Source organism: Pocillopora damicornis, chromosome 14 (genome assembly GCF_964200805.1).
Source record: "Pocillopora damicornis chromosome 14, jaPocDami1.2, whole genome shotgun sequence".
NCBI lineage: Eukaryota > Metazoa > Cnidaria > Anthozoa > Scleractinia > Pocilloporidae > Pocillopora > Pocillopora damicornis.
Genome location: NC_142683.1, coordinates 3062220 through 3074488, shown reverse-complemented (window position 1 = coordinate 3074488; position 12269 = coordinate 3062220). Strand labels below are relative to the sequence as shown.

The following is a 12269-nucleotide window of genomic DNA, read 5'->3' as shown; positions in this document are numbered from 1 at the left end:
AAGGCTAGTATTATTTCAAATTATCATTTTACTTCAATTTGTATATCATTTTATGATTCTTATAATTTATATTTTTCTAATAATTGTTTTATTTTTTTAATTCCAGCTCCCAACACAGGCTTACCATCCATAAAGCCCTTCTCTCTCTCTCAAATTCTTTTCTGTGTTGTGCTCCTATAAATGAAATGAATAAAAGCCAGCTCAGGAAGTGTTGTTTTTAGTGTTGCTAAACATTTGGATTTATTGAGCCTGGCTTTCATTCATTTCATTCATTATAGGAGCACAACACAGAAGAAATTTGAGAGAGAGAAGGGCTTTATGGATGGTAAGCCTGTGGTCCCAAGGATGAAAAAGGCAAGTAGATTTTTATTATCAATCTTTAAACTATATCATCAATTGTGCTTGTTTTTCTTTTGTTATCAAAAACACTAACACTTGGTTCGTTTTTTTTTCTCCACATCTTGATATTCCTGACTGGGAGGTGATGTTTTCCAGTGTGAAAAGTCTTGGTGATGACTTGGCCTTCCTGAAAACACTATATACACTGGTTTGCACAGTAGCTAAAGGTGGAATATTTGTAGATCAGAGTGTTTCCTGTAGTACTTTCAAGAAAAATAAATGTTTTTTGCCTTTTTGATTACATGCTTTTTTAGTCTTTTGGGGGCAATTAAATTTTCTAAAAATGCATGAAATGGCCTTTAGAGAGCTCCAAATTTCAAATTTTCTCGGGGGGGCATGCCCCCGAACCCCCCTAGCAGGAGTGGGTCCTCGGGTGGAAACTACTTACTCAAAATCCTGGATCCACCCCTGTTATCTGTCAAATGTTTATAAAAGATAGCGCAAACGGAGTCACTGCCACTGGGTTCTCCACAGCAATGAACCTGTGCTACTTTTCATCTTACCAATAACAATCCCAATTCATGGGAAAGTCTCATTATCGTGATGCTCGGAAATCTTGAAATCATTACATTTTCTTATGTACCAATGATTTTGTCGTTTAAAGGCTCTTGCTGTGTAATGTTGAAGTTTGTAGAAATAATCATTAAAAACTCAACAGAATTCCCTAATTTTGTGTACCTATCCTCTCAAAAACAATAGTTGGTGGTAGATATTATTTGTTTCACTGGGTGAAGATTCATCACTTTTGATCAGGATTCAGATACAAGTGAAGAGGAAGAGATCCGCGAGGGAAGACTCTTAAACACCGACAGAAAGGTTAAAGCTGTTAATGAAAGCCAATGATTGATCAGATGAAGGGAAAGCACCTATAAAAGTCTAGTTTTAAGGAACTTTAATTTGTGAATTGTATATTTATCACTTTCCCCATAGCAAGCTTTCAGAAGTTTGAATAATGTCCTCACTTGACTTTTATTTCATCTACATTTACGTTAAAAATGAAAAAATAATAATAATACAGGACGATTTCATCTCAGCTATCTTTTTTTTGCCAATTTGTGTGTAAATCGGGGTGTATGCATTAATTAACAACAGTTGCTATATTCAGTAACTAAGCTTAATAATGATTTAAAGATATATGTATCGTGCTCATCGAGTCTATACAGGCAATAAAAGATTGTAAACAAGGCCTATAAAAACTGTAAAAAGTGCATGGTTTCCATGTAGTTTTATTTTTTGATTCCCGGCCCCCAGTGGATTCCTGATTTTGAGCAATTAGTGCGTGCATCCAGGGCTTCCTTGAGCAGCTTCCATCCTTCTGTCTTCTTGAACTCCTCCTCGCTGATTCCTTCTTCTTCTTCACTGGACTCTGAATCCTGCTGAACATACAAAAAATATCAGGCTAACTTCGGTGTAAGAACATGTAAAGTTTGTCTTTGTTTTGCCACTATTATTTTCCTAGTCTACTGTTTTGACTTCGTCACGTCACTTGTGAACGTAACAGGTTCTTATACCAAAGCTGAGCCAAAATGTTGAAGCCAAATAATAGAGTGAAATGGGGCAACGTCATTCTGGGAACTGCAAACGAAGATATTTATGTAGGCTTACAGCCGACAGCGTTCATATCTTTTGCCCGTACTTTTAATAGCTCTCTATTTTTCTATGAGGCAGATATTTCTCTGAAATGGAGTAGAGTTTTTGCGCTAGTGTAAATTAGATAGTAAGAACTAATCCGGTCATTACACCATAGAAAGTGACAGTAATTTACCCTTTCTGAAAGGCTAGACTTGTCTTCAAATTGAGCTTCGAAAGCTGAGCTCGGAGCGAGGAAAATACACAAAACATGAGCCAAAACCGGACTGCGAAGGATTTCAGAGAGCCTAACTGAGGCATACCTTTACCTTCTTCTTAACTTTCTTCTATTGCTAGCTAAGCAGGTCAGATGGCATAAGATTAGTATTCTACAGATTATTTTAGGTCAGTGTACCATAGAGTTTTTTCAGTAAAGTATTCAGATCTTTGCATCTTAGTAGTCCTGGTTTCGTTACGAGCTTCTTTTAGACCAGTTATTATAGAAGAAATAGACATTAGATCACGGGGTAGAAAAACTGAGTTACACGGCGGATATTACAAGAAATGTACTAGTGCTGAAAAAATTCAGCATCCCTCTAGAACTGGCACTTCTTTATTAGACTGTGCACATCCGTCCCCTTGGGGACGGGGATATCTGCACATGCCTTGTGCGCATGTTGCATTTCATCTCTCAATATATACTCACCTCAGAACCAAAGGTCACTTCCACAATTCTCTCTGTTCTTTTTCCATAAATTTTCCTCAGTTCTTCCTAGAATCATATAAGTAATATACAAGAGTTAATACCATGCATGAATTGGCATTGAAAGTTACCTCCAGTGCAGTCCTCGTTTTGTAATATTATTTTTTTTGGAAGCCTAATTGTATTACAATGAATAAAAATGTTTGAGGAGATCTTGCTACGGAGAGAATTTTTGTTAGAGGGGCAACGGGTCCCGCCAGTGGGAAAAAAAACAACGCTGGTAAAAATGCTTGCAAAGCTTATCTTTACATTACCCCACCCTTGTATGTACTCTCACTTTTTTTTCCACGATCTAAAGGAGCTTGACATTCTAGTCAGATCTTCTGCTGGTATTATATTGATGTATTATTTCTTTGCTTTTGCTACAACAAATTTAAGGCCAACGGTTTATGTTATGTTCAGTCCCCTATACATATATTGAAATTTTGGCGCGAAAAGAACAGTAATGTTATGCAGTTTGTCGTGCTATGCTCGTTTCTTTGCTGCATCTCGTGTACTCCTTCTATCCAAACCATCAGGTACGTTTTGCGTTGTCTTTGCCGTTTGGTGTTTCGCTTTGTGATCGTAATTATTGTTGTCGGTAGTTGGCTGTAGTGTAATTTAAGTTAATCAGAAACCACTGGTTACGAAGAAATTGTATGGTTCGTGTAACCGTTCTGAAAAACCCCTCTGCGTTTCTGGGAAACCAGAGTATATAGACTCGATAAAAATCGTCTCGATATGATGACTACCAGGAGCCCATTATGGGCTCCTATGACTACTCGATATGCCACAAGGACGTGTCGTTTGTCCGTTTCACGAACAAGTTTCGCTTTCCCAACCAGTCTCGTTTCACGAGTCGAACGAGCACATGTAATTCGAACGAGCACATGTAATTCGAACGAATGTCGTTTTAAACGAGTCACGTCCTTGTGGCATATCAAGTACTCATCATATCGAGAAGATTTTTATTAAATCTTTATTCCCTGGTTTCCCAGAAACGCTGTGTGATCCAAATACTCATGCACAGTGAGTGGTCATGTCATTAAAAAAGCAGAGGGTTCCGGCGTGTTCTGTGAACTTGACATGTTTGCAATACAGTCGAACCTCGATTATCTGGACTCGTCGGGACCTTGGTAAATAGTCCGGATAATCATAGTTAGTAGAGGAGACCTAGAGAGTCTCCTCTACTAACTATGGGATAATCGAGAGTCCGGATAATCGACAATATGAATATTAATAGGTAGAAATGTAAACAAAAGGTATACTGCACAGAAAACACCATTTTAATTGTGAAATCTACACAGCCTGTATGTATTTACAAATAAAAACCTTCAGTTCAGGTATTTACAAAGGTATAAAATGTTCAAGCATGTTTATTTGCTTCAAAGACTTGTAGCTTGATCGCATTGCAAAGTCCATCATTCATGTTAGCTGCATTAAAACTACACAGGGTCAATACCGTTCTGTGATTCCATCCCCGACAAGCATTTTTTGAAACATTGCGCGGCCTCTTTAGTCGATACTAGTTTCTCGTCCTCGCCCTCATCTTCTTCATCGCTACATACAGTTTCGCTTTCCGTCGAATCTCCGACAACGGTGGCTAACATCTCTTCATCAGACATTTGCGGTGAAGTTGGGAGCTCGTTTTCCAAATTAAGCCAGTTTTCCACATCGCGAGCATTAGGCATTCCCTCATTGTCAAGTTGCTGTACATTTTCCAACATTTCGACCATGGACTCAGCGATATTATCCTCTCTGAATTCGGGCTGCGAATTTGACTCGCTGTTGTCCGAATGAATTCTCAGTTTATCGTAAGCCTTCCAAATAGATTCCGGGCTTCCTTCGTACCAAGCATCTGAAAGCATATAGAGTGTATCTTTCATAGAATAAAGCTTAACGATGTCCTTAGTGCTTTGAGTTTGATCAATGTCTTGACTGCAAATTACTTTCTGAAGAAGTTTTCTCTTGTATCGATTCTTCATCGCTTGCAGGACTCCTTGATCCATTGGCTGAATCAGGGAGGTCGTGTTCGGAGGAAGAAACAGGCAGGTTTCCGAACCATCGCGGCTGCTGAGCTCATCTGGATGAGCAGATGTCTATACAGCAGAACTTTTGGACAACGGATGTTTTGTGAGCGTTGGTGACTTTTTACAGATGGCACAAAGTCTTTCTTAAACCACTCGGCTAATATCTCCGAATTCATCCAGGCATTTCTTTGGGACTTGTAGATCACGGGGAGCGCATCCATGTTAACATGCTTAAAGCATCTCGGCTTCGCAGATTTCCCAATAAGAATGGGTTTTAGTTTGTGAGTTCCAGTAGCATTTGTACAGCCTTGCACAGTTAAACGATCCTTTGCTTGTTTGAATCCTGGAGCAGATTTTTCGCGTCAGGAGACAAGAGTTCTTTGCGGTGAATACTTCCACAAAAGTCCAGTCTCGTCGGCATTGTAGATTTGTTCGGGGATCAGATTCTTCTCCTCGATCACTTTGTGCAGTTTCTGTAGAAATGGTTCAACAGTTTATTCTGCTGCTGAAAGTTTCTCGCCTTAAATGCCGAGGTTCCCGTGTTTTAAACTTTTCTAGCCAGCCAGATGACGCTTTGAATTCGCGATCGACCGTCTTTGTGTTTAACTGCGTAGCTTTCTCTTGAGGAAGCGGATCTGAAATCGATGTCCCAGTAGATCTTTGTTGAATAAACCAGGCGTACAGGGCTTTATTCAACTGCTCATCATCGGTCAGCTTCGGAGACTTTCGTTTTAATCCTTCGCTTGTCTCGATGCTGTCAAAAAATTTTAGGGTCTTGTCTTTGTTCTTCCGTATGCCTGAGATCTGCTGCTCGCTGATGCCAAATTTTTGAGCCAAATTTGTTCCTTTCTCTCCTTTATCCAAACGTGAAATGACTATCTGTTTATCTTTAATCGATAGAACGGCTCGCTTTCGCTTCGCTTTTGATTTGAATTTACGATCGATCGCTCGTGTGTTTACATAACCCACGCGGAAGGAACTAATCAAGCATGAAATTCCCTTGGCAACAAAACAATTGAGCCAATCACATATCAGCTGAACGTATCGGAATATATATTTGTTTCGTCGCACTTTCGAATTTGAAAAGCGCCCAAGATAATACGCCGTTTCAACAGTCTTTTGAGAGGATTATTGGGCTTTTTGCGACTTTGAGTTTTCAAGATCACAACTAATTAATATTCATGAAAAAATTGGGACCAGAGAAAAAAGTCCGGATAATCAAATAGTCCGGATAATCGAGGCCCGACTGTACTTTCATAGGATTATCGGCAGTAAAGCTGAAGTGGTTGCTTTATTTTCGAAACAACAGAGCAGGAGCCCTGAACCTTTTGTCTCCACTGATGAACACTGAGCGGGGTAAAATACAGTATTAAATAAAAGCGTAACTGTTTGTAACATGTAATTTTAATTTCTACCTGTGTATATGATTTAAATTGCAGCAGTGCACGGGAAGATTGTTTTTTAGAGTTCCAAGCCATGTCACCTCCTCCTGCTTCTTCATCTTGTTCTCTCTCGATAGATCTCTTAAACCTTTTTCTCTGAAATTTTGTGAAATACAAGTAAAAAGAAATTAGAAATCAGCTTGATCATGACAACGAATGTTTCAGTTTATCTGACATCATGTTTTGGTAACGTTTCCAAAGCACATCGCCGCAGAAAAAATAACATTTTGATGAATTAACCACCTCATTCGCAGAGACCCAATTAGCAAAACGTCCCCGTAAAATTCTTTAGTTCAGGAAACATATTGAGTTTTTCGGTCCTTCATTTATAGCAAAGGTAATAGTGATATTTATGGTAATGCTACACACAACTTCTTAAAGTCTGTACTATAAGATCCTTGCCTTATTTTCACCGGTATAGTACGATAAAATTTAAACTAATACAACAAGTTAGAAGGAGCCCATAGCCAGAAATTCGGAATCGTGCGTGTGCAATAGTCCACAAGACTTAAAATTTAACGATCTTTTAAACTTGCTGAAGAATAGAAGGATCAGTATGCGATTCGCATAAAACCTGTTTATAATATTCGTATAATGGACGTAACCCCACCATCTCAATGCCAGTTTGAATGATACTCATCAGTACTTTCACTACAGAATTACTTTGTTTTGGTAAATCAAACACTCGTTGCGGTTTTCTCGGTTATTACTTGCAGCGTTTTATTCCGAAGAAATCCCCTTAAAAGCACACAAAATGGCGCCTACCTTCATAAATGCCACTCTGAACATCTTAACTCAGCCGAAATCCTCTAGGAGTTACTACATCATGGACGACGAGTCGGGGAAGAAGAAAAGATTGAAATACGAGTGGTCAGCGGGAAACAAATTTAATACTTCATATAGAGACATATCAGTTATAGTTGCGGAAAACAATAGTGTTGTAAAGCCGAAATATCAACAGTACTTCGCTAAATAAAATGTTAAGCAATTTTTCAAAAGTGTTGATGGCACATATATCTTTTACTGCTGCAATAAACAATGGAGGCATTGGAAAAGGCATCGGTGGCATCAGGAAAGGCACCAAGAAGAATTATATTTACGTTTTTTAACTTGCTGCGCGACGTGCGTGACGAAAAAAGAAAACCAAAACCGTGGTCCTCAAATGAATTCTCCCACCTTGCCCCAAAAAACTTCCAAATTTTTCGCAACTTTACCTGCTCCTATTCGTAGGTCCGTCCGTAGCCTTTATGGTCATTGGCCCCCGAGTAGCCGCTAACTATGGCTTACAAATAAAGGTGTTTAGTGTTAACTTGTAAAACTCCGCGAAGAAGTCTAGGGCAGTTAGACGAAACGCGTCGGAGAATAAAGAAATTTTACAACTACAGTTCGCAGAGCGCTGCTCACCAGTTCAGTTTTAAATATATTTTTTTTAAATCTGGTGCGATAGCTATGGTCAGTTTTTCCATGCAGGTTGTCTGGATATACCTTTCAATGAGACGTGGGGGGGGGGGGGGGGGGGACAGAGACACCAACACAACATTTTACCTGCCGTTCGGTTCGAAAGTTAAGTTTTCATCCCGAGTTTATTTATTAAATCGAATAGGAAAAAAAGCACTTCGAACGGAAAACAGAATTATTTTAACGTCCGGATCTTTTGAAAAAAGGTCTCCTAAACGAGTGGCACTGATTATCAATATTTAAGCATGGTAAACACATTAGACTTAACTTGGCTGTTTCTCGAAGCTCAGTGTTTTCCCACATGCCTTTTTCACCTGGAATGATGCAATTGAATATGTATAATAAACACTAAAAGAACTACAGCTGATGGAAATTTGAAATATCTTATCTAAAGGCTGTGGATACAAACTTATTAATGACTCTAAAAATATAAAAATCTAGGACGGAATTTTTTTAGAGCTGCTTAGCTCTTCATTTTTCCGGAATCGAAAGTCGAGATTGCAAAATTCAAGTGAAAAGCAAACCAACTGTGATTAACGCCTTCAACAAGTCAAGATACCTTTTTTCGTTGTACAACAAGTTACATATCGTAAATATCATTCTTCTTGATGCCTTTCCCAGTGTCACCGATACCTTTCCCGATGCTTCCGTTGGTTAATATAGCAGTAAAAATATCATTCCAGTCAAAGCGTTTGGAAAATTGCTTCACTTTTTAGGCAGCGAGGTACAACCTGGTAACATTTTGGCTTTACAACACGATTGTTTCTTGCAAGTTACAAAACGTAAATATAATTCTTCTTAGTGCCTTTCCGAATGCTACCGATGTCTTTTCCGATGCCTCCATTGTTTATTACAGCAGGAAAACATATATGTGCCATCAACACTTTTGAAAAATTGCTTGACATTTTATTTAGCGAAGTATACTGTTGATATTTCGGCTTTACAACACTATTGTTTTCCGCAACTATAACTGATATGTCTCTATATGATGTATTAGCTTTGTTTCCCCGCTGGCCACTCGTATTTCGGTCTCTTCTTCTTCCCCAACTCGTCGCCCGTGATGTAGTAACTCCCAAATCCTCTCCTGGTATCCATCCCTCCCACTCAAATTACTTAAGTTCAAAGGTGTCATTCCACATTTACGACAAATCGGACTTTGTAAACCTTGAAAATATTGCGCCTTTTTTAGTCTTCTTTCAGCAAATACGAACGCATCCATGAACAGTAATCTTACTTCGATTGCGCGGAAAAAAACAGTATTGAAAGCCTCTCTTGCTCGTAATAAATGCTGTGTTGAGATGATCGCCATTTTAATACCAACAGCTTGATGACAGCCAAGACTGGTGACTACAGGGGGTAAATACGAGGCTGGAGGCTCGGTGCAACAAGCCTTTTTCGAGGAAATTTCAAAATTTTTATTGGTTTCCCGCGGAAAAAAACAAAACAAAACAAGAATGAAATATGTCTGATCGCTACCCGGTCCGTGATCCTCCTCGTATATATTTGCGAACAAAACAACGAGAAGGTGGTGATGAAGTTGTGTTCTCGCTGGCAATTAAGAATACCGCGCTGATAAAGTGGCACAAATTCAAAAAACGAAACCCCAAGCATTGCATACATTGACATGTTAAATGGAATCATCCCTGGCCATGCGTTAAAGATCAGTTGAGAGAGTGATTGAATTGAAGGCCGACTTTCAAAGCTCTGTTTTGCGGCTTCAATCACAAATCACATTCTAAACAGAAAAGGAAATTGTAAAAACAGAAAGGGACATGAGGAAAAATTGCGTAGGCTGAGTATTTGGAAAAGTAAAGTAATCTCGGTAGAGAAGTGGGAAGTAGATCTGTATGCCATTTAGTCAAAAATTGAAAAAGAAATCTGTAACTGGAAAGCAAAATATGGAAATCTTGAGGAAGGAAAGGAGAAACTGGCCAAAGAAATGCTTTCAGAGATTGAAAAAGATTATGCGAGAGAAAAGGAAAGAACAAGAAAACTGAACAATGAAAATCAACAACTAAGTACATTGACAGGTTACAGAATGAACACTTGGGGATTCACAGAGGAGCTGGAATTCCAGACCTCAAAACAAAACAAGCACAAACAGAAACTTAAAAGAACTAAAGACTCCAGAACAGAAGGCACTTGATCTAGTAGAAATGATTGGCCTGGATTTACAGCTTTTGAAACTCAAAGACCCTAACAGTACTGATAGTCGGTTTTTCTATAGACTTCTCAACTACAAATCCTCCCAATCCACAACCAGAACATGGTAGTATGGCTTCCCCAAAATCAAAATATGAATAACTTCATCATGACGGCAAAAACACAGTGGAGAGCATACTCTTTTTAATGTAAATTTTCATATTTCCATTCGGTGTTGAATGAACAGTTACTGAGGCAGGTGAAATGTATGCGTACAAAAATGTATGTTCACTTACAAAGCAATGTGCCTCACCAGATTTGAGTGTACACTAACAAAAATTTATGTACACAGCCAACAATTAGTAAAAATATACAGATTTGAGTGTACACTTTAGCAGATGAAAGTACACTTCAACTGTTTGTGCCTTTTTAATAAAGAGTTGAATGAACACTTGTAACAAAGTTGTACATACTAAGAAAGCTGAATGCACACCTGAAATTAAATGCTCTTACTGACCACTTACACTTGGCATATCCATCTCAAAATTTGTGTAGAATATTTTCCACTGTCTCATGCAAAAGTCATAATTTTATTTTATCTGAAAAGAGAATATTAGGAGAATATTTCTTTTATTCTGAAATCACCTGTATGATTACAGACCAAATTGCACTCTGCTCAGTTCAATTACCACAATTAATTTTATTTCAGTAGCTCTTCATGACTCAATCATTTAGAGCCACTTTAGTAAAATTAAAAGAAATGTTCCCCTAATATGTCCTTGGTAACAAAGTAGAAAACCCACCCATACCCATTTCATACTTCTTTGGGGACCAAGAAATATACGTTTTAACCGTCATAGGGTAAAAAAACCTTCATTCCTTGGCCATGAGAATCCACCCAGGAATCTCACCCAAGAGGAAAATAAACAGCATTGAAATCATCTTTTTCAAAAAATGTCCGTCTCTCCCTCGACACTCCCTTACCAGCAAAAAGAAACGAAAAACATTCCCGAAAAAATAACCTTGCAGGCAAAAGTGACCACGATTTCAAGTGCCGCTGGACAGCCACCCTAAAAGAACACACATTTTCTGGAATTATTGCAACGTCTGGGCTTGGCCTGTTAAATAGTTCCTCGCATCGAGGTAAGATACCCTCCTCTGGCTCCCACGAGGCTTCGTAAGGCAAGTAGCTCTTCCATTGCACCAAGTACTCTACCTAATTAAATGAAAGGCAAAAAAAAGCCTGTGCTGATTTCGACTGAATGCAGTTAAAAATAGATAAACACAAGCGATCACGTGCGAAGACACGCACTACGGCCAAACACTTACCGTTTCATCTGTTTCCTGTCTTTCGACAAGCCTTTCGACTTTCCAATAAGTCGATCTTCTGTTCTAGATTAATTTCTTTGGCTGGACAAAGTCGGCATCCGCAGATGAAGTAGCATTTAACATAAAAAAATACCTGTTCGAAAGATTCTCGCGCGACGCTAGTATGGTTTAACTAAAGTGTTTATGTTAACAGATGGACCAATCACATGCTAGCTCCCATGACAGGCTGTCATGTGTGCTGGCGCGTGACAGAAATAAGCACCACCCACTTTGGTTCGGAATTTCCGGCTATGCTACGATGGCTGTTCTGTACGTGAAACGTCGTTTAAAATCCTAAACATGGATGTTAGTGAGAGGCTAACCATAGGTCTTTGATTAAAACTCTTGTTAAGTTTTTGATCAAAACCCTCGGTTCGAACCAAATTTCTTTTGGAATACCGATAATTATCATTTGGAGCTGCCATAAGGACCTTGTTTGATAAAGTTTCGTAAAATCTTAAAGTTCCTCGTCATAACTAGAGCATCTCTTCGACAAGAACGTAACATAACACCTTATCAGATCACAGCTGAACCTCACCTGCCTTCGAAGCAACTGACATCATGTTTTGGTAACGTTTCCAAAATACATATCGCCGAAGAAAAACAATAACATTTTGAGTCATTAATTAACCACCTCATTCGCAGAGGCCCAATTAGCAAAACATCCTCCTAAACATTTTTAGTTCAGGGAACATATTGAGTTTTTCGGTCCTTCGTCAACAGTTAAGGTAATAGTGATATTTATGGTTGTGCTACACACAACTTCTTTAAGTCTGTACCATGAGACCCTAGCCTAATTTTCACCAGCATACTACGATAAAATTTAAACTAATAAAACAAGTTAGAAGGAGCCTACCGACGGCTGTCCTGTACGTCGAACATCGCTTGGAATTCTATCCTTGAATGTTAGTGTGGGGCTAACTATGTGTCTGTGATTAAAACTCCCGTTTAGTGTTTTATCAAAACCTACGGTAAGATCCAGATTTCTCGTGGAATACCGATAATTATCGGTTTGAGCTACCATAAGGAACGTTTTTGAAAAATTTCCATAAAGTTTTCTGTTCCTCGTCATATCTATTGATAGATTGATTGATTGATTGATTGATTGACTAGGGCATC

The 12269-nt window shown here is 38.7% G+C and overlaps 2 protein-coding genes across 2 annotated transcripts; both read right to left on the bottom strand.

The window, feature by feature from the left end:
* Positions 1 to 1349: 1349 nt before the first annotated feature.
* LOC149034005 (uncharacterized) lies at positions 1350 to 12252 on the bottom strand. The gene is made up of 4 exons (XM_089193272.1): positions 12007 to 12252; positions 6156 to 6278; positions 2675 to 2740; positions 1350 to 1772 (listed from the first exon to the last, which is right to left on the bottom strand). Exons 1-4 carry the CDS (start codon positions 12220 to 12222, stop codon positions 1626 to 1628), a joined length of 552 nt encoding a protein of 183 aa, XP_089049398.1. The 5' UTR covers positions 12223 to 12252; the 3' UTR covers positions 1350 to 1625.
* Positions 3976 to 5715, bottom strand: LOC149034006 (uncharacterized). Its single transcript, XM_089193277.1, has one exon. It carries the CDS (start codon positions 4717 to 4719, stop codon positions 4156 to 4158), a length of 564 nt encoding a protein of 187 aa, XP_089049403.1. The 5' UTR covers positions 4720 to 5715; the 3' UTR covers positions 3976 to 4155.
* Positions 12253 to 12269: the final 17 nt, after the last annotated feature.